Source organism: Rhyacophila brunnea, unplaced genomic scaffold (genome assembly GCF_057557595.1).
Source record: "Rhyacophila brunnea isolate RB1 unplaced genomic scaffold, BYU_Rbru_1.0 scaffold_15, whole genome shotgun sequence".
Classification (NCBI taxonomy): domain Eukaryota; kingdom Metazoa; phylum Arthropoda; class Insecta; order Trichoptera; family Rhyacophilidae; genus Rhyacophila; species Rhyacophila brunnea.
The window spans coordinates 38,652,557-38,675,168 of record NW_028232806.1 but is presented as its reverse complement, the minus strand read 5'-3'; the positions used below and the strand labels follow the sequence as shown (position 1 = coordinate 38,675,168).

Below are 22,612 nucleotides of genomic sequence, written 5' to 3'. Positions count from 1 at the left end.
CTTTGATTTTTCAGTCAATCTTTTAGTAGGATTTGAATATTTAACATCATAGAAGAATTTTATTGTAAGGAACAAAAAAGATTTACCTAAAGACATAAACGTATGTTTATTATGAAAATTTTAAATGTCTAAATATGTACATCGATCAAAATAACAAAAACCATAAACATTGTAGTAATTATATCTTTCTACATCTTCCAGTATTTATTTGTTATTTCCGTTATAAATACCTCAATTTTTTATACAATAAGTATAAGATAATTCTATTAAGATATTGTATAAAATATCACACTATTCCATATGTTTTTGTCAATGCAGCTGTAATTAGTTGATTTATTATATGAATGGGTTAGTGCACGTATGTTTTGAAAAAATATAATTGATTTAACATTGAAAGCGAAATGGACATGTATTTTACTATCGTCACAAATACACTATTTGGACGTACAATATTTGTACAGCATAAAGGTATAATGCAGACAGGCGTGTTCTGTATATAATATAAGATAACAAATGTACATATAATATTTGTGCCCTAACCAATCTAATAATTCTGTACCCTTTTTACCCTAACATTTTTGAATACCTATGATGATTTAAATCTGTATTCACGTTCTCTTAATGCTGAAAATTTGGGAGTCCAATGTCACATGGTTTTCAAAATACTTACATCGTAGTCCAATTATTATACTTTAGAGCTGAAAGAGTGGATGTCCAATTTAAGTAATTTTTTCTTTAATACATTCACTGCTGACCATATAATTACTAATTAATTACCACATTTAAATGTCATGCTAATTACATCTAATGGCCAACTAATGCAAACGCGCCAGTCGCGTTGTCAGCAGTAAATGAGTTAAGGGGGAACATGCTCAGCGTAGGTCAAAATGGAGCTTTTATTCTATTTTCATAGCATGATCCTGGACATACCTTAAACGTTGTAACGTTGTAGATAATCTATTTATATAATTTTGAAGCCATATTATCCTTTATATTTATTTTAAACATTTGATGACTGCATAAAGTATTTGTATTACATAAAATAGTGTTCTTTTAAACCTCTCGCTCTAATGTTTTAGAATATAGTCATATTTCAGTACATGAATGTGCAGCGGTGTTAAGATTTTTTACATTTATTAATTTTTAAACGCATTTATAAAACCATTAGTATAATTTATGATGAGATAATTTTAGTAAAATATTTACGATAAAAAATTATATTGATAATCTCTGTGATCCCAAATTTTACAAGAATTAGGCATTTTATTATTCAAAAAATGGGCAAGATTAACACATTTGAAGATAATTCTAAAGATACTCATTATAAGCTATGTCTTTGACCATTCAAGTGTGATAAACATCCTACGAATAATGATTGCTTTATAATAATTATTGCTAACTGCTCTCCTACAAAATATTGAATATGTGACTTCCAGACTTTCAGCTCTAAGGTACAGAATTATTATCAAGTTAATAATTTAACCCTATAAAACTGTGTGACTCTTTGTCTGGGGTTTTGTTTTGTATGTGATTGATTTTTAGTTTTCGAAATTGTAGACTTAGGTATAGTTGTCGAGCTTTCAGATGTAAGTAGAAGGGAGGAATTATTTTGAATGTATTATTATTAATTCACTGTAGTCTATAGTGTAACCGATTATTTAAATTTTGTTATTTTAAACAAAGTGCCATTATAGTGTTAATCTGAAACGTCTGTGTGAGATGATGTTTTCCTACTTGAATTATTGTTAATTATGTAATAGGTAATTACATGGATATTATGTATGAATAAAATCGCAATTGAAACCATGATATTTACCTCGATTCAATGCTTTATTTTATTTCTAATGATCCTACAAAATTTATGAGAGAGCGCAAGAGAAAACCTGGACGGCTGAAAGAGAGATGGTTAGGCTGCGACAGGAGAGATTTAAGAATGCTCGGCCAGAGCGACTGAAAAGTGTCGGCACCGGATTGTCTGCGATGATAAAAGTTTTTGGATTAGGCTGTCATCCAGCAGTGCCTTAAATCAGTGCTCCGCAACCTTTTCTCACCCATGGCACACCAAAGGTATTCCCAGAATTCCGCGGCACACCACAGGTAAAACAATTTATACATCAAAATATGGACCCCACATGCTGAAGTGGGCCCCATACCTATTGCTAAGGTTAAAGACAGTGTGATACTCTAAAGTAGGTAGTGTTTTTCAACTGGTGTTCGAGGTAAAATTAATTGTATTCATTGTTAGCTATTTTTTGTATTTATTAATACAAACACTCCCCAATCTCATATTTAAAAATATTAGTATCAGCGTAGTGTTATACCGCCTTTTTTTAACCATTACAGAAAATTTGTAATTTGTGTTTATCTCACTTATCTGGTTGATCTGCCACGCCCCCCCTGAGCCTGGCCCCCCAGACTAGAGCTCTGACGAAAGAGAAACCCGAAGTTCTTATCACCCGTCAAGTATGACTGCTTTTCATTTTTAATTATAGCTTGAGTTGATAAAAGTTGCACACATAGGTATATGTCGTATAAATGGGAGCTTAACTGCGATAGCCTTGTCGGAAATCCGAGGATATTCTTTATTAACCGAAATCCAGAAAATACGCCTTAAATTTTAAAATTAGCGTCATGTCGTTCCTCAATTCAACAAAATTCCTCACGAATATAATTATAGTGCTTCTATAGAATTTCCGGCATTGGTTGCAAAAGGGTTTCGAATCCAGTCGTATTGATTGTATGAAAGTAAATGAAATTTCTTTTGCAGCAAAGTTATAAGTTTTTGGGCCGGACCCAAAATTCATTGCTTGTTTTCAATGGTAGTGAATTTATTTAATATCCGTAGGATAGTGAAGCATATCAATATATTTTCATTCTGACCTTGCATTTTTTTTATTAATTTTATTCAGGTGCTCAAATATATTACCAGCAGTATTGATACAAAATTATTTCCATTTTTTGACACAATGCGCCGCGGCACCCCTAGCATCGTCTCACGGCACACCGGTTGCGGAGCACTGCCTAAAATGACAATGATTCATTTATAGCTTCACAATGGTTTCTACTAGAGGTGGGAAAACTGGTCGATTTTGAAGACTAAGTATACTTACTACCAGTATAAAAAAGTACTTAGTATCGAAACTTGTTCCAAAATACTTACTAGTATTTAGAATACTATATAGAGCGTTTGGTGTGCGTATACGACATAAGTCTCATTACTCAACTGGAACTAAAACTAACTCCATATTAGTGTTTGAAATATCAGCTTCAATAGAATCGCTAAAAATATACTGAGCTGGGCTTTTTGAAATGTCCCATTTATTATAAAATTTTAAACACGTTTAAAATTTATGAGTTGTTTTTATGTTAGGTTATAAATATAATATTCTTGTATGAATATACAATGATTTTTTATTTCAAACATGTTTTGCGCTGTCACCATAGTAAGCCTGTGCCGTCACCATATTCCCGAGGGAATGTGGTCCAATAATTACACAAAACTTATCACCTATTGTATAAACATAAGCGAGTCGCGACGTCCGAGGTGATGATTTCATACATAGAAACACTACCAACCAGCTAGCGGACGGCGAGATTTCATTGCATGCGTCGAACTCCGGTACTTGAGACTGACGTCAACTCAATATAAGTCTCATACTCAACTGAAACTAAAACTAACTCAATAGTATTACTATAAAACGAACATGTGACCATTTCTGTCCTTCACTATACCAACTTTACAACTGAGGAGAAAGGGAGAGCAATCAGTTGAGTATAATATCACGGCTAGACATACGTGTATTATGCTATCTCACTCGCGCTCATTTAATATCAATAGTATTGAAAGTCTACCAACAGTACCAACTAGCGAGTCGCGGTGATGATATTATCACCGAATGCGTTTGAACTTCGAATACGTTTCAAGTATTTTGTAACAAGTATATTTATTGGGCCACACGTACTGAGTATGGGTAGTACATGCCGAAACTTGAGTACGCAAACTGGTGACAGTATTTCTAACTCACCTCTAGTTTCTACTCTTGACTGCTCCAATCGATTAATCATTTCATTTACTACAGGAATGGTTAAAAAATTAATAGTTTAATACTTTTAATAATTTATTTGACATAGTACAATATTACAACTAATTACATTTACAAAACATTATAAATTGATGAATTTTACAGTTCTGGTAATGTTTACTAAATAAATTATTGCACATCTTAAAGTGTTACATTTATACAAATTAAAAACTACCATTATAACTAAGAAATTGTAAAATTAATTGACTTATAGAGCACATTTTATGGTAAGTAATAATTTTATAATTGACGTATTATGACAATAGTCGTTACATTATTGTGGGGAATTAAAAATTGACAATGTAAAGTGGAATTTTCTTTCATATATAGAAGTTATTTCTTCTTCGACCATGTCCGATCCTAATAGGATCATATGGGCCTCCACAGAGTGGATGTTTGTATTAACAGATTTTATTTTTACGAGAAATGGATGTCAGCCACTTGCTAAACCTATTATGTCTATACTCTGACTCATACACAAATTGAAAAACAATATGTGTACTTGCCAGACCCAGGATTCGAACCTGGGACGCTCGACTCAATAGGCCGGCGTTTAAGCCACGCGGCCATCGTGGTTGGCAGAAGTTATTTAACAGCGTCAAACTTAAAACAAATTATATTTTTTTTATCATATTCATTGGCAGGTTTAGGGACGTGGGGGCCCGAGGCACTGATTGATTTTGACGATATAGGCCCTTTTGATGTTAGTTGCAAGTATTTTGTTATGCTTTGGGTAATATTTTATAGGTATTCAATTTGTGAGAAATATGCATTTTGATTTCAGTATAATTTATGACTAGTATGAACAGTTTTAGGGCCCCATTTTAAATATTATAATGAATTGTCTGCGTTAAAGAAAAATCACTGCCGATTATAATATAAGAATGTCTAAATTTGTGACAATACATTTTTGTAAGACCACCAATAGAATAATATCTGCCAAATAAATGTCACAATCGCCGCGCGGCTTAAGCGTTTTCCTAAAGCATCGTGGGTCCCAGGTTTGAATCCTACACAAAAAGTAAGTACACATACTGTTTTTCAATTTGTGTATGAGTCAGAGTATGGACCTATTACGTTGAGCAAGTGGCTAACATCCATTTCTCGTAAAAACAAAAATCTGTTAAAACAAACCTCCACTCTGTGGAGGCTCATATCGTCACCGTTCAGGCAAAAGTCACCAACCCTAAAAACATAGTTTTGAGATATCGCAATTTGAAAGTTTGAAAATGCAGGAAAAATCAGATTTTAATGTTTTTAAGGTTTTATCTACATTAAATTATTTTCTCATGTCTTCTTAATAATTTCTTTAAGGTATTTTTACTTTTTGATGCTAATTAAAACATCTGGAAGGTTTTAAAGGAGGCAAGGTAGCTCAAATTATGGTTTGGTGACTTTTGCTTGTTAATAATCTGAACAATGTTAGCCAAAAGAAGCATCAGTAAAACTCACCATCCATAGTATAGTGACTTTTGCTTGTATATTTATAACGAAGGATTTTTTTTTATAGAGTCAATAATGTCTATTCACCTATAATGACTTTTGCTTGTTAAGATTTTATCGAAAGTCATTTAGTGAAAAACAAATAATTCGGATTTAAGCAAAATTTTACTAACTAATGTACCGAGGTGAGTTTTGCATCTTAAAGAACATAATTTTACGCTTCGGGTGACATACTCAACTCAAAACTGCCATTTTCAGGGTTGGTGACTTTTGCCTGAACGCTGACGATATGTTCCTATTAAGATCGGACATGGTCAAAAGAAAGAAAAAAAAATTACAGTGGAATATAGAATAAATTCACTAATTAACTCTTATTTAATGAAAAATTGTATTCCCTGGCCACATATTATTAGTATGTTGCCAACCTCCAACTTCCGTATTAAAAAAATTTGTAAATCGAATTAATGAAACAATATTTCAATTCCGTTGTAGTGAAATTCCATATGAGTGTTTGTTCAGCAAGGGTTAAATGCATAAATATAGTGAAGGGGTGTTCTTGTAGTCGTGGAATGAAGGCAACTGAGTTGATAATATTATCATAGAGTTATGTGGAGTCTTTCAGAAGTTATCTTGAGCTTCTGGTGAGATAATCGTTGGCTACGACTTGCCACTGTTCCGTGATATCTTCCTCCGTCTCTCCCCATAGGGCGGGAAGTATTTCCAGAATGGACTTCTTGGTGGTGATGAGATAGGAGTTGGCCGGATGCTGCTGATGACTGTACATTCCTAATACCAGACTCTGGCACAGTCTTGCTGCTACGCAAAGCTAAAACAATATCAAATAATAATATAATCGCATGAAAATTGATTGTGGGTTTTGTAATATTCCATAGGAATCGAAAGACAAAACCTGAAGCGCTTAAAACGATTCCTATAGAATAGTACAAAACTTTTATGAACTTTATTAGAATATGTTTTTTTATTCATTATAATATAATATCATATCATTCGCATTTATAATTGAGGTGGTGAGGACTGAATGAATACAAGTACACTAATGACCAAGCTGAATAAATCAATTTTAAAGTTAAATAATATGCGATTCTAACTTAATATTAATATTTATTACAGTGAATTAGTGTTTTTAGAATTACAAAGACAGGACAAGTTATAACATTTAAATTATTATACGGTTTGCTATGAAAATAATAATGACATTTTATATATCATCTCCATGGGATATATTCTAATATTCAATCCTATTTCACACATAAATATGTATATTTGTAGTAATCTGAAATTTGCTCTTAATTAATTTTTTAGTAATATAACACTTGTACTTGTTTAACCGTCAACGATTGTGAAAGCAAAGTATGTATTTGATTTGTAGGATCAACTTTAGTAGGTTTGTTTGTGATTATCTCGGAATAAAAGTGTACAGAGATTATTATTGATTTTTCAACTAGCGCCCACCCACACTTATCAGTGGCGAAGGGTGGAGGTAGGCTGTGGAGATCTGATATAATTTGTAGTGCACACTAAACTGTCATAATTGTATTTTAAAAACTCTACTCTGCAATTTGTATTTTTAATTCAATGGAAACAAATAAGTAGGTATGTCTGACAAAGTTTAGTGTGCACTGTTTATTTAAGATCTCTACAGGGGCTCGATTTCCTAACTATCATCTCGTGTGACACCAGACGACATGACGTAATTGTGACGTCAGCCAATACATGCCGCCCGCTCGAGCGTGTATTGGCTGACGCCACAATTACGTCATGTCGTCTGGTGTCACACGAGATGATAGTTAGGAAATCGAGCCCCAGCACTGTCACTTATAGTACCTACCTATATAATATGTTGATATCAAAAGAAGAATAGCAAATGGCAAAAAATACTGTCGGAACTGCAACCAATTTGGAAGTACAAAAATATTACCGAAACGACTAAAATGTGTTCAGTAAGAGCTTTTGATTTCCCAGTTTGTGGAGACCAAATCCAAGAGTGCCACAAGTTTCACATTGACGAAAGCCCTGGATGCCGAGAGGGATGGAGCAAAGCCATGGCGAAGGCCGTCACACCTCTAAATCATCTGGGTCACGATCCTCAGTCATGTCGTCCCGATGAAGAAGAATATTATGTTGTATGCATGCGTGTAATGTATATTTATTTATCTATTATGTAATCTTACCCTTAGCAGTTGAATTTCCGCATTCGGTATGATTCTAACAGTGGAATATCCAGCTAAAACCAGTCCCCCAGTTTTGATGTCTCCGCTAATCAGAATGGCGTATGCCATTGTTATTGCCAGTTCAAAGAGATAACACGACATGTGAGTATCGCCAAAATCTAATATGGCCGTTATTCTCCAATCGTTGTCTCTGAAAATTTGGAAAAATCAAACATATTTTTAAACGGCTATTGTGATCCTACGAATTTAAATTTTTTTGATGAATGAACGATAATAATATAGCAATGAGAATAATATTATATTAATGTTGAGAAAGTTTTAGATTATACAGAATTCCAAAAAAAACACAAAACGAATTTCTACATGTAAGTAAATGTCACGATGGCCGTGTGGCATATTAAGCGTCATCCTATACTGTCATGGATCCCAGATTTAAATCCTGGGTCTGGCAAGTATACAATATATTGTTTTAAATTTGTGTATGAGTCAGAGTATGGACCTAATATGTTGAGTAAGTAGCTAACATCCATTTCTCGTAAAAACCAAATCTGTTAATATAAACCTCCACTCTGTGGAGGTCCATATGATCTTATTAGGATCGGACATGGTTGGGGGACATTAAATCCCTTGTTCAAATCAAATAATTACAATTTTAGCTTCTGGTTGTCATTTTAGGTAGACCTGTAGGCCTCGAAATTGACAAGATAGTTAAGTTCTTCGGAAGTATGTGGCAATGCATAGGATCAAGAGTAATGACATTGGATTGGAAAGACTTTCATCGAGCAGTGGGTGGATTCAAAGATTCAATGATGATGATGATTTAAAAAGATAAATTTGTGCCTACTGTGTGTATGTAGCTAAAAAAACAGTATTAATTAATATTAACTCACTTTCCTGTTGTACTTTTATTAACGATGATATTATTTTCATTAAAGTCTCCGTGTATAATTCCCTTCTCCATCTTAGGAATTTTGGGTATCACTTTTTCCTTGAATTCTGCCAAAACTTCATTTACAATCTTCAACATTTTCTCATCCGTCAGGGCAAATTTAAAGTTTTCCAATTCAGGAATATTGTCCAGCATCCAAATATGTTTGTGGTTTACATATCCGGAGTGATAGAATCCCTGTGAAAGAGAGAGTTGGATAGTTTTATTGCACTGGTTAAAAAATAAAACTACCATCGCCAACACAAAATCAGATTGTCAAAAATTATTAGTTATTAGCATAGAGGGAGCTGTTGTGATATAATTCTCAAAGGAAAGACACATAGGATGAAGGTTTCAATACATACTCAGTGGTTTGGATTATTCTGAACTCTCATAAGGAGAATAAATGTGTCGCTAAATTTCAAAACCCGCTGTAACACTTTTTTAAATAATTAAGATATATAATATATCGTTGGATTCATTATTAAAATCTCTACATGAAAATTTTATCGCCTCTTTCAAAAGCCGCTACGATTAACTGTCATTTATGAAACAAAATTAATGTGTCTATCAAATCCCGCTATAACACTACTGAAACATTCAAAAACCTTTTTAGTTCAAAAAGTTTTTATTGATTTTTTCAACATAATAAAAAAGTGTTATAGTGGGTTTTGAAACTCAGCGACACAAATTTAATAAATACATGACTGTGTTACTCTTTCTTGAATGACCAGTTGAATTTTTCGCTAATGGGCAACCTTCGTAAAATAGATGTTAATATTTCTGCATGTTATGTATTATATTATTTAGATGACTATTGCATGTAAGCTTATTTCTTGGTGTTATAACCCGTTTACATGTACATTGATTTACTGCTGACAGTATGTATTAATGCACGTGTAAACTCGTACATATTATCGTGCAAATTGCAAGATTGCATGCATGAAAAAGTTCAGATGCTTCTGACTTTTCACACAATAATTGGGACGTAGGCAGTAGAACAATAGTAGCGAACCTGCTGGAAGAAATACGAACTACGCCGCACAGAATATTTTGATATCTACCGATAATCTACAAATTTGCCTGAACCTGTCTGAATCTGTCAAATAGCACCATACAATGACAACAATATCACGTCTCGCTTTCATTTGAAGAATGAGGTTGGCGAGACAGTCAGCACCTTTTCGTGTAAACAGTTATTATTGAGATAGTTTAAAATACACACTATTGCGGTAGTGGGTCCCATATATTCGAATCCTAGGTCTGACAAGTACACATATTGTTTTTCAATTTGTGTATGAGTCTGAGTATAGACCTAATAGGTTGAGCGAGTGGCTGACATCCATTTCTCGTAAAAGCAAAAATCTGTCAATACAAACCTCCACTCTGTGGAGGCCCATCAGACATGGCCGAAACAAAATAAAACTGTATATAAAGTTATGTGTATGAGAGAAGTGAATGAAATTATGACTCTACAAGAACAACAACTCTAGTTCGATAATTTATGGCACATTATGGTTAAAATCTCAATGCATAAAGGTTATATTAATTGAATTAATTAGCATTTACAGCACAGAGAAATAAATTTAAGGAACTTTTATTATAGAAACAAAGTTTTTCTGTTTTCCGTTTCACTTAGACCTTGCAATGCGCTTAGTTTTGGAGTAGTGGTAATCTAAAACCTAAAGAGTAATAGATGTAAAATATTTTTATACAGATAGTAATCTCTTATGAATATTAGTGAATATTGAAAATAAATATGTTCGTATGTGTGTAAAATTAAATTTCTCTACTTTGGATCCACTACGTTAGATCCACTGTGTAAACATTGGGACGTTGGAAATTGATGGAGGTTGGATCTACGTTTGGGATACTGTAGAGTTACAGCTAGACGTCACAGAATAGGGAGATGTAATGTTTATGAAGATATATAAAAGAAGAAGATAATATATAATAGATACCTTTAATAATCGATCCAAATTAGCTGCATACTCTCCAGTTTGGTAGTAAAGAAAGTCTCCTCTTGGAACTGAAGCCAGGACTTCTCCAGGCTGGAACTCCAGAAGTCGGACAACGTGGTTTTTACCCGATGTAAGTTTCTCCAAGGAAAAGTAATGGCCGTATACATTTCTGATGGGTCTTGGACAACCAATTTTGTGGCTACCTGTATGAAAAAAATTCAGAAACCATTAGTCTATCTATATTATATATAGCTTATAACTGTCTACATATTATGGAATCAGAGAACTCCAGATTCGAAAACGACTCTCCTCGGTTTGCCTTCGCAGGATTCTTCAAATTTTCAATCATATAGTTCGTAGAGAAGGTGACAACCAGAAAAAAGTCATGATATTGGGTCAGATAGAGACCAAATAAAGAGTAGATACCACAGATTTCTCGTTGATGAAGGCCCTGCATGCTGCTTAATGTTGAGAGGGATGAAGCAAAGCCATGTAAAAGGCTGTCAGACGGTTAAATTATCTGGATTACGATTGTCAGTCATGAAGTTTCGGCGAGGAAAAAGATAGCTTATAATATATTATCTAGTCTCATCTTCATGGGTTAGAAGCAGTGACGTCCCATGGGGGTAGGTACATTGAGGATGGCTTAGGGGCGGCAGTTACTCGAAGGGTGGCAATTCAAGGAGAATTATTTGGTATGGTATATGTAGAAATAGCTACCTAAGCTAAGTAATAACCAAAATATTTTCCATTAAAAAATGCAGCTCACTGGTTGGAAACAAAATGAATCCCGGGATTGATAAACATAATCCCGAAACTTTCGGGATTGATTTTTTTTTCAATTTTTATGGAAAATAAAATAAATACAAAAATATAACAGAAAAAATACTTTTAATAACAAATAACTACATTAGAAATAAACTGAGTTTGAATGAAGTTTGATTTATACCCATGTGTAAATTGCCAATTCATTTTATTTTTTTACATAAATTAATAAAAATGATGAAGATTGGAAAAAAACAATGCTTCGCACTATTAACAAAGTAATTCCACCATGATCTCATACGTTTTATGGCAGTTTCATATTTGGCTGACTAATTAGATTTATGAAGCGGAAAGGCCATATGTACACCATGATTTGCTTTACTATTTTGAATCTCGCTAACCCATTTATTAAGTCTTTACTATCAGAAACAGCAATCTCATATTAAATTCACATTATTATTTATATTACAATATTATTTACTCCATTACACTTATGTATTTCCAAGATTGAACGTATACAATATTAACAATAAATGTCTTAAATAGTATAAATTATACTAGATTTATTTTTGACCGATTTTATCAATGTTATTTGTAAATATATTTTTTTTTATACAATGGAGAAAAATGCCAATCCCGGGACCAGTCCCGGGATCCCGGGATTGTCAAATTGTAATCCCGAAATCCCGGGATCAGAATTTTGGCTCAGGATTGGATTCCCTAGTTCGCACACCAAACAAGCCCCTTATTGTGCAAAAAGAAAACAAAATAATTATGGATTTTTTTAAATATTATTTTATCACTGACGGTGCTAGAGTTTCTTATACCTTTAAAGAAAGAAAACAATCATATAAGTACAAAGGTTTTATTATCATTGAAATGGACGGTCATATTATAAATCAATTTGTATTAGGTAACTGCATATTGTGGTTAAATGCTTTACAAGTTGAAGTAAATGAAATGGTCATTTAATTTTATGCATACAGTTAATAACCTATTGTTTCTTTTTGTAATGAAATAAAGGTAGTTATGATTACAATAAAATTGTATAGTGACTTTTCATTAGTCATTCGTGAAACAAATCGTAGTTTTATCTTAACTGTAGGTAAGTGTTTCTCAAACCCCTTTAGAGACAGATTTTACCGTATTGCCATATATTTTATCCATGTAGGCACTCGTGGGACTAAATTAATATAGTAAGCACCTAAAGATAGGTAAGTACTACAATAATTTTATTCTAGTAGACACAGTTGAGAAATGCGCACACTAGCGAATCCAGAAAAAATGGTCACCCCATTCCGTTTTAAAAAACGTAGGTAATTCATAAAAATACTTAATTAAAAATGGATGATTTCAATTTATCTATCAAAGTATCTAATAAAGTAGTAATGTCCAACAATTTTGCCGTTAATGACTACTTTGATCATCACCATTAAAGCCCATTTCATTATTAACTCCGAAAAATAAACAAACCACAGACATGGATGTTAATATTTAATAATATATAATTTAAATAATATATGGATAAAAGTACAACTATTCTTTGTTTACTTTATGTCTCGTTTAATGGTGCCTGAAATTATAAACTACAAGTTGCAATATAGTACCAAACATACAGAAACAGTCCAAAGATAGGGTCTAGTTAGTTTGTTCATCCGGTGTACTTTTTAAAAATATTTTTTTACTCATACCTCCCTGCAATTTCAATGCTTATTACAACGTTTTTCTTAGCTCGTATTCTTATTTGTCCGGTGGTTCTTTGTCCGGTACAAATCTTGCAATCGATTTTTAACTAACTTCCCGACTAGCTAGACATTTAAAACTTTTAGAATATATCAGAACACGATGCCAATGCATTTTTTTAAATACTTTTAGCCATCTTTAAGTGTAATTGAATTCATTTTCAGTTAATTCTGTTTTGTATGAAAAGTTATTTCGACACCATTATTGGTTGTTAAGCGTCTGGGGTCCTAGTTAGGGAATCCAATCCCGGGATCCCGAATCCCGGGATCCCGAGCTATTTTCGATACCTATGAATCCCGGGATTGATAAATATAATCCCGGGATTTCGGGATTGATTTTTTTATCAATTTTTATGGAAAATATAACAGAAAAAATACTTTTAATACAAAATAACTACATTAGAAATAAACTGAGTTTGAATGAAGTTTGATGTGTAGGTTGCCGATTCATTTTATTTTTTCACATAGATTATTAAAAATGAGAAAGATTGGTAAAAAAACAATGCTTCGCACTTTTAACAAAGTAATTCCACCATGATATCATACGTTTTACGGCAGTTTCATATTTGGCTGACTAATTAGATTTATGAAGCGGAAAGGCCATAAGTACGCCATGATTATTTGCTTTACTATTTTAAATCTCGCTGATCTATTCATTATGTCTTTACTATCAGAAATAGCAATCTCATATTAAATTCACAATATTATTTATATTACAATATTATTTACTCCATTAAACTTGTGTATTTCCAAGATTTAACGTATACAATATTAACAATAAATGTCTTAAATAGTATAAATTATACTAGATTTATTTTTGACCGATTTTATCAATGTTATTTGTAAATATAAAATTTTTATATTAACAATGGAAAAAAATCCCAATCCCGGGATCAGAATTTTGGCTCGGGATTGGATTCCCTAGTCCTAGTAACTAAATTATTAATATGTACCTGCGTTACTATGGAAATCAATATGACATGTCAAGTACAAATTTTTTTGATCGTTTAAGCTAGTCAAGTCAAGTTTATATGGTTCAACAGAATTTAAAAACGTTGTATATAAAAAGTTCTTTTTATCTTGTAATTATTTTTCATGTCATGTCATGAACGATTTAAATTTATAATATGTCATGTTAATTATAATAATATGTAAAATAAATAAATTTGAACCCTTCAGATATTTTGTGTGCCTACCACAGCAGGCGACACAAAAATCTGTGTAGCACAGTTTGGGAAATACTGCTCTAGGTAATTAACCGGAATACTTAGGTACCCTTGAATATTTCATAATTATTGCAGCATTCAGGCGTCCCATAATAATATTATTTACGAATAACATAATAATTGTAATGTGATTATAATCGCTCATGTCCGTTTCATTGAAAAGAAACTTAACAATATAGGTATTAGGTAGCTATTATAAAAAATAACCATTATAAACCATACCAACCACCTATTTGTCTCCCATATCTGTATCTGCAAACGGTGGAGAATATGCAATATGCATCCCCACACGTAGGGCACACCTATTTCAAAACACACTATTTTTACGTATGTAGATTGGTTGTTAATCATTCACTTTAGGGCAGCGATTTCCAAACTGGGAGGCGCGGAGTGTTTCAAAGGGAGGCGCGAAAAGTAATTGTGATTATTAATGTAGCCACAGGTTTGCAGTTTGCAAATACATAGTTTATAAAACGGCCGCTAGTTATAAACTACACAAAAAAGAGTCATATAAAAGGTTGTTTGCAAACCTGTCTGAAAATATGGAGACTTATTTTTATAATACCTCACAAAACAGTGTTTTAATAATTAATTTGTGTTTTTGTATTTTTCCATATTATTTCGACTACTTATTATTGCCATTGTCCATTGGTGAGTTTGCAATGTGCTTGAAGATGACGAAAGGCGAAATTCGGGTCGCAAAAAATGACTCAAATGGAATAGTAAATTGCCACTTCAAAAGTGTAATATTTCGAAATCACGGGTCGCACTTTTTAAACATCTTAATTCCTCCCACTCCCTTCCCATCTGGCCCTTTTTTAAAGCATAATATGTTTTAATATTTTGACGGATACGTGCAGAAAATTCCATAACAAAAAGACAACTTACGATTATCGATAGACAAACAAAAAACGAAGGGACGGGATGGTAAAGATCCCAATTCCCCAAAATCACTTTGGAATTGAATTGACTACATTTTGACCTTTAATTTTACACCCAGCTTACTGGGTATCCAAGCTAAAATTAGCAGCGACATAATTTTTTTATTCACGTGACTCAAGACTATTGGATGTAGCATAATAATTGTATTGATAAAAACTGTTCGCTCCTGTCCACTATTTACATAGGACATAGGTTATGGCCCCCACAAGGGGTGGGGGGGGGGGGCTGACAGGGCTCTGGGGGGACCGCTGCGAGGCGAGTCTACCTTATGAGATAAACTCACAAATTTGCTCTAATGGTAAAAAAAAATCGTTAAAAATACACCGAATACCCTTAATTTTACCTGTAACACCATTTTTGAAACGTTTTTGTAGAGAGTCACACTGTTTTTAACCCTAGCGATAGGTAGGGGGGCCCGAAAAAGATCCTGGTCTAAGAGCCCGCTTCAGAATATGGGGGCCATGATATAGGACATAAGTGATATAGATTTGCACAAGTGGAAATGTGTAGATCATGCAACTAACAATTTTGAATAAATTTAGAGTAAAATTTGAATTAAAAATGAAAGGGGACGATATTCTAAGTAGGACGCCACTATAATGGACTCAAAAGTATTATAAATAAAATGGCAATTGAGCTATACTATAATATATTACAGTTTTCGTAAATTGTCTCCAAATATGTTAACCATTCGTGTATGATTGTTTTTAAAAACAACTGAAAAATCTTACATAACAGTTTACAGTTTTTTTGGAAATCATCGCGTTTCTGTATAAGGTATGTATATGAATAAATAAACGCTCGAAGAATATTACAAAGTGTGATAATACAGTTATTTTAAGATGCATATCTCGGCTACTATTTACATATGCCATAAACATATCATGTACCTTCTCGTTGACATACTTTTCCTATCACAAGAAGTGTGACCAATTTGACAGAAAATTTTCAACTATAGGTAGAACCTATTCACCTGCCTAACTATTATATTAAGGCTATACCACAGCTGAGGCATGGTCTAAAAAGATCGTGACTAGGCGATGCGCGGATTGTGGGTCGCGGGTGCAAATGATACAAGCCGAACGAAATATAATTTGTCATAAATGTTCAACATGCGTCCTTTTTATGTTATGTTTATTATTATATTCGTAATAATAATAGTATATTCATTGACATTTTTTATTTTTCAAGTACATGCGGAACGTTTTACACGATTTAAGAATATTTTCATCCGACTCCATCACAAAAGAAATTGACGTGCGAACAGGTCGACTATCCCTCTCCGAATGGCAACGCGCCGCAAAATTTCGTTCCACATAGTGTGGAAAATTATTTGCCGTTTCACTTATGTACGCTCTTAATATGTTAACTGTATGATGTGGGGCAGATTAAACCAGTCGGGAATCCTATCGCAGTACCAAAATGGCAACATATTCTAATATTAAATTTGTCGTACTTAATCGATTTTTGGGATTTTCACCGCGTGTTTTTCCTTCTATTTTCCTCGACGTTTCGGAGAGACGCATCTGCTGCGGGATGATCGCAGAGATGAGCATCTGCAAAAGACTCGAAACGTCAAGGAAAGAAGAGGAAAAACACGCGGTGAATACACCAAAATCTATTACGATAATAAAAAACCGTGAAAGTCTCAACATTAACTAATTTTTAATATATGAATTTCATACTCTCCTATAAATCCACATTCCACAATTAATGTAATTATCACAAGCTACGGAAATAATTATCAAAAATTAATTATTTAAAAAAAATGCTGCCTACGCAAAGAATATTAATTTAATTATAGTTCAACCATACTGAACATATTATTATGGAATCGCTGCCAAGTTTAGTGTTATATTACAAAAAGTTCGTATTGACTTCATCTTCTTATCGATCTTCAATACTAAGGATTTATAATAATTCTCATTCGAATAGTTTTTCTATGGACATGTTCAATACCTCTATTCAAGCAATCAAGCACTGCAGTGAACGATATTTTAGTTTATTGTATACTTATTTAACTTGTTATTCATAATATTGGATTTTATTTAATGATACGTTTGTTAGTTATGTATTATATTAAATATATTTTGATTTATAATATTTTGTTTTCGACCATCTACGATCCTAATAAGACCATATGGGCGTCCACAGGAGGTTTGTATTAACAGATTTTTATTTTTACGAAAAATGGATGTCAGCCAATTGCTCGACCTATTAGGTCCATACTCAGACTCATACACGAATTGATAAACAATATTGTGTACTTGTCAGACCCAGGATTCGACCCTGGGACCCACGACGCTATAGGGAGACGCAGTAACTTGATTGAAATATTTTATAATTAATTATAGTAGGTACTGTGTACATACTGTTTTATTTTATATATTTCTTTTTTCGTATTTAAATAAAATAAATTATTACAGATTAATTTTTTTGAAAAAAAGTTTGAGATCCTGTAAATATTATGTATTGCAGACAATTACTTAAATACGTGATAATAAGTACTTTTATTATGCATTTTCCTTATATGTATATTTTGTTAATGCATGTCGAATCAGTATATGGGTAAGTAATAAAATCTTAATGATGATGGTACATAAAATGAAAAATTATGCAATGGGTTGGCACGCTTCTCAAATATGCAATTAACAAGTGAGATAAACAAGGTTTTCACGAATTTGACCGCTCGTTCGTATTGACCGTTTTTCAGAAAACGATTTGAAAAAATGCGCACGAATAATTTGTTTATCGAATCCGATACGTTTTTAGTCAAGTCAGATGATCATGTCGAAACGGTATGCAGTATTATGTTTTTAAATCCGAGGTACTCACCAGCAACATCTTCTTGGCTACGTGTTAAAACTGTGAACTAACATGCTCCGCCCATTTTTAACTGCACTTCCATTATAAATTAACAAGCTCCTCCCATTTAGTAGACAACAGCGCCTAGAAGTGTAGCCAAGAAGATGTTGCAGAAGAGTAGATATTGGCAGGGCTTTTTTTTTTAAATAAAAAGGTGCCGGAACTCACTTCTTGCCAAACTACTAACTGAAGAAAATTATATTCAAATATCATTTAAAGCAACTTTTCCTATGCCACGAAGCACATAAAAAATTAAACAAACAAATAGGTAGGTACAAATATACAACTAAAGTTGTAAATAATAAAATTTTAAAAACATCATGTATGTATTTGAATTAAAGTATATAGTGATTTCCATGGCCCCCACTTCCTGAAGCGGGCCCCCTACCTATCACTAAGGTCTCCCTTTGTGGGGGCCATGATGATTTCCAAAGTTCAGTCGAATTTTTGTCTGGCAAATCGTCATGATTCTTTTTCTTAGTGTTAGAGTTTATAGTCGAATGTCTTCCACTGAGTAACCACCGATCAACGTATTTTGAAGGACCAAAAAGTGTCAAAGGTGGTCCGACGAGTTTGATGACCAAAAGTGCCAAAACTGTTTTGGTCTTCAACGAAGCTCTTATTGAGGTAATAATTAGATTCATTTGCGAAAATCCGCGTTCACATTCATTTGAAGAAAAGGTAATAGAATTCAATGCATATATTATCAAACGCGATAGTTTTTCAGGATAATATGTCTTATCATTTGAGATGATTCAGGAAAATTAGCTTGTAGGTACTATGTAAACGCGAATATTGTTTCGTCTAATTGCTTTTGAAACATTAAAAATACCTTGAAAAAAGGTGCCGGAACGTCGTTCCACCGCGTTACACGACAAAAAAAAACCCTGGATATTGGTATAATATGTTGAATTGCTATGAAGGTTAAAAATAACATAGATTTTCATTACTTAATTAATTACGAGGATTTCAATACTGGAATTCTGAAACCCATGGGATTCACCTAGATTTTGAAGGTTTCTTAATCGGTTGCATGTAAATTGTACGTACAACATTTCACCGTGACAAAGTTTGCCGTGAGCTTTCTTATCGGAAAGAGATGGCCGTATACTATACGGTCAATAATTTTATTAGATTCAATATGAACATTAATTCAATTTTCATAGCTGATTTCGGCAAAATTCATGAATTCAAGAATGAAAACCGAACCTAACCTAACCTAACAAATAATCCAGTTTATCGGCTATTTTCAAAGTTTGCTGCTGGCTTCCTGTAAAGTGTAAACCGACAAGAACCGTGTTTTATTTAGACATGCATTTTATGTCAGTACTATACGACCCAAAGAGGTTGGACGGTCTTTAATTTGCGGCCATATATTTACAACATTTCATAAATATACAATACACGGTGAAGTGTGATACAACGAACTGCATACGTAGAAGTTTCCAGACACGATCTAATCACCCATTGAAAATGATAGAATCTCGAGATTTTCTTCGGTTTTCGTTAAAACTTTAGATAGGTACCTAAGTAAAGACCTACCTATAACTTAAATATATTATCTAATCCCTAATGAAACGGTTTAAAAGTATACGATGCACGTAATTTAACCCACGCGCGGCTTAAGCGTCGGCCTATAGCGTTGTGGGTCCCAGGTTCGAATCCTGGGTCTAGCAAGTACACATATTGCTTTTCAATTTGTGTATGAGTCAGAGTACGGACCTAATTCACCTAATAGGTTGAGCAAGTGGCTGACATCCATTTCTTGTAAAAATAAATTCTGTTAATACAAACCTCCACTCTGTAGAGGCCTATATGATCCTGTTAGGATCGGACACGGTCGAAAGAATAATATAACACCTTTTTAATAATATGTATATAAAAAAATAACATCTGTTTATCACATTTTTAGGTCGGTTGTTATATCTAATAAATAAAATTGATTATTTATTAGATATTTATTAGTTATATAAATATATATTTTTACCATTTTACCATTCCTGGGATCAGGATTGGGAATATTAATTCCGAAATACATAGATTTGAAATTCTCTCCAAGATTAAAATCCCTAGTAAGTAATGATCTTCTAAAAATAAGTTGGTTAATTCACTAAAATATTAGACTTTTAGATTTTCAGGATAAACTCCGTTAACCGCTAGAATACAACTTTTGGTAAGTATTAGATATTTCTGTCAAATCAAATTAAAACACAGCATGGGTAGATATATTTTTAGCATACTATGGTTATTTCTGTAAATGACTTACCTAAGAATATCATAGTCTCATTTTGCGCTTCGACAAACGCCAGTTTTTCAGAATCCATCGAGTTCATAATCTTCAAAACGTATCCATATGGGCAATGCTTCGTAATTAAAGGATTCTTCATGTTGGTGTCCTCTGTGATGCGATAGTTTCTGTCATCGAATGCGTCCATTTCCTTGAGTTCAAGACATGAGATGCCGTACAGTCTTTCGGCCAGCGCTTTTACTTCCTCCTCCGTTATTTCCGGTTTGATGATCTCGCCTGATTGTAGTATTTTGGAAGGCGCTTCCTGGATTTCGTCGCCGTTGTCGGTCATGGTGAAAGGTTTTGTGAACTTTAGAATTTTAGCACGCGAGCGTTGCGTATCTGGTGGCGACTGTGACAAAACGAAAAGTACACTGGATTAGATAATATTTACGAGTGGGGCCCCATCAAATTCATCGCCCATGATTTGCGACGAATTGTTGACAAATTCATATATCTGGGATCATATTATTGTGTCACTCTTCAAAACGACATCGACAAAAAAGTTAGTAGAATAATAATTGCACTGCAAACAAGTCGTACTTCAGTTTGCAGATACACTTTATATCAGGATTCCTCTAAACAGTACTTCTCAAACGTTTTCATACCACGGCCCCCGAAAATTAAAAATCCAAAGCTCCCCTCCCCAAAAATTTTAGTCTTTTGTGACCAAACTTTATAGGAAGTCAGCAGTTACTACTTTATAGGAAGTCAGCAGCAAACAAATTTTGAAAAAAGCTGATATACTGGATTATTTGTTAGGTTCGGTCTACATTTTAGAATTTTGCCAAAATCAGCTAGGTTTGAAAATTGAATTAATGATGATATTGAATCTAATAAAATTGGAGACCGTATAGTATACGGCCATCTCTTTCCGATAAATAAAGCTCACGGCGAACTGTGCCACGGTGAAATGTTTTACGTATAATATATATGTAACCACATCCCTTAGGCTAAGGTGGCGTATACGTTTCTTGGATTCGGCGAACCAGCAACCATTTACATTTGTAATGCCGATAATAATAATCTTAGTATTAATTAAGCTGAAGCCATACATTTAACATATATATTAGTATTTCATTAGTATATATATGAGTAGGCTGAATGGGTGACGAAGTATTGGAAACCTAAGCTATGACCATGCTAAATATACAATTCTACAAAGATACTACAAAGTCTAGTGGAGATCTATCCCTACGTAAGCTGGCCAATGACCACTCCATGCTATCGAGTCTGTGATGATGATAGATATTAATCATTATTATGAATCTTTGAATCGAGCTTTGGTATGGTCACGATAGCGAAACACGATCCGGTATAAATACAAATGATTTCAAGTTATGCTCATTTTTTTTCTAGAAAAATTAAATGATTTTTTAAAAATAAAACTATGAATTATATCTACTTATGAAATTACATTTATTGATAAAAATATCCACAAAATAATATCGTGGGATTCTGCAAAAAAGCACTAAGTCAAAATTTTGCTGTTGTGACTTAATGATGAGGTAATCTTATTGAGAGTACGCTCTATAGTCTACAAAAACACACACTTTCATATCTATAAAACTGGCGAAGATAATTTATGTTATAAGTCAGAGAAAAAGCACTAAATGGACTTAGTGCATTTGCTTCTCTCATTCTCAGGCTATATTCACAAAATTCTGCGTGCGAAATTGCACTAAGTCATACTCAAAGCAATATCGCAGAAAGGAATTTGCCTTTATATATATAAAATAAGTTAAGACCGTCCAAACTTTCAAACTCGATTATCTCAAAACTAGTATTTTTGACTTAATGCTTATTCGCAGTATACCCACGATTTATAATAATAAGATGAATTTATTCTTGTAAGTTTACCATTGAATTTAAAAATGTACCTATTATTTATCCTTTTGAATGATTTGAGATATCGTTCCTTGATTATTTAAAACATTGCACAGTGTAAATTATTTACAACGATGGGTAATTAATTGGTTTTTTGCTGAACCCGTATTGAAGGATTAGAGGAGAAAAATTCTGAATGCAACCTTAAATTCCAATTATCTGTCTACGAAATAAATAATGTTAAAAATTAGGATCAGACTAGAATCGCTATTTAAAATTGTTCAAAAAAAAATATACTGCCTATCAATATTCATAAAGTTCAGAAAAACCGAAAACTGAATAACTTAAATAT

General features: G+C 33.1%; 1 protein-coding gene across 4 annotated transcripts in view; it reads right to left on the bottom strand.

Moving 5' to 3' along the window:
• Nucleotides 1–4,157: 4,157 nt before the first annotated feature.
• The window catches only part of LOC147075299 (hydroxylysine kinase), a 32,066-nt gene continuing 13,611 nt past the window's right edge, over nt 4,158–22,612 (bottom strand). For all 4 annotated transcript variants that reach the window (XM_085942800.1, XM_085942801.1, XM_085942799.1 and 1 more), the window contains 5 exons: nt 20,413–20,785; nt 10,607–10,809; nt 8,608–8,843; nt 7,718–7,907; nt 4,158–6,351 (listed from right to left, as the gene is read on the bottom strand). In XM_085942800.1, coding sequence (XP_085798926.1) covers nt 6,151–6,351; nt 7,718–7,907; nt 8,608–8,843; nt 10,607–10,809; nt 20,413–20,725 — 1,143 coding nt within the window. In that variant the 5' untranslated portion in view covers nt 20,726–20,785 and the 3' untranslated portion in view covers nt 4,158–6,150. The remainder of the gene's footprint in view (nt 6,352–7,717; nt 7,908–8,607; nt 8,844–10,606; nt 10,810–20,412; nt 20,786–22,612) is intronic.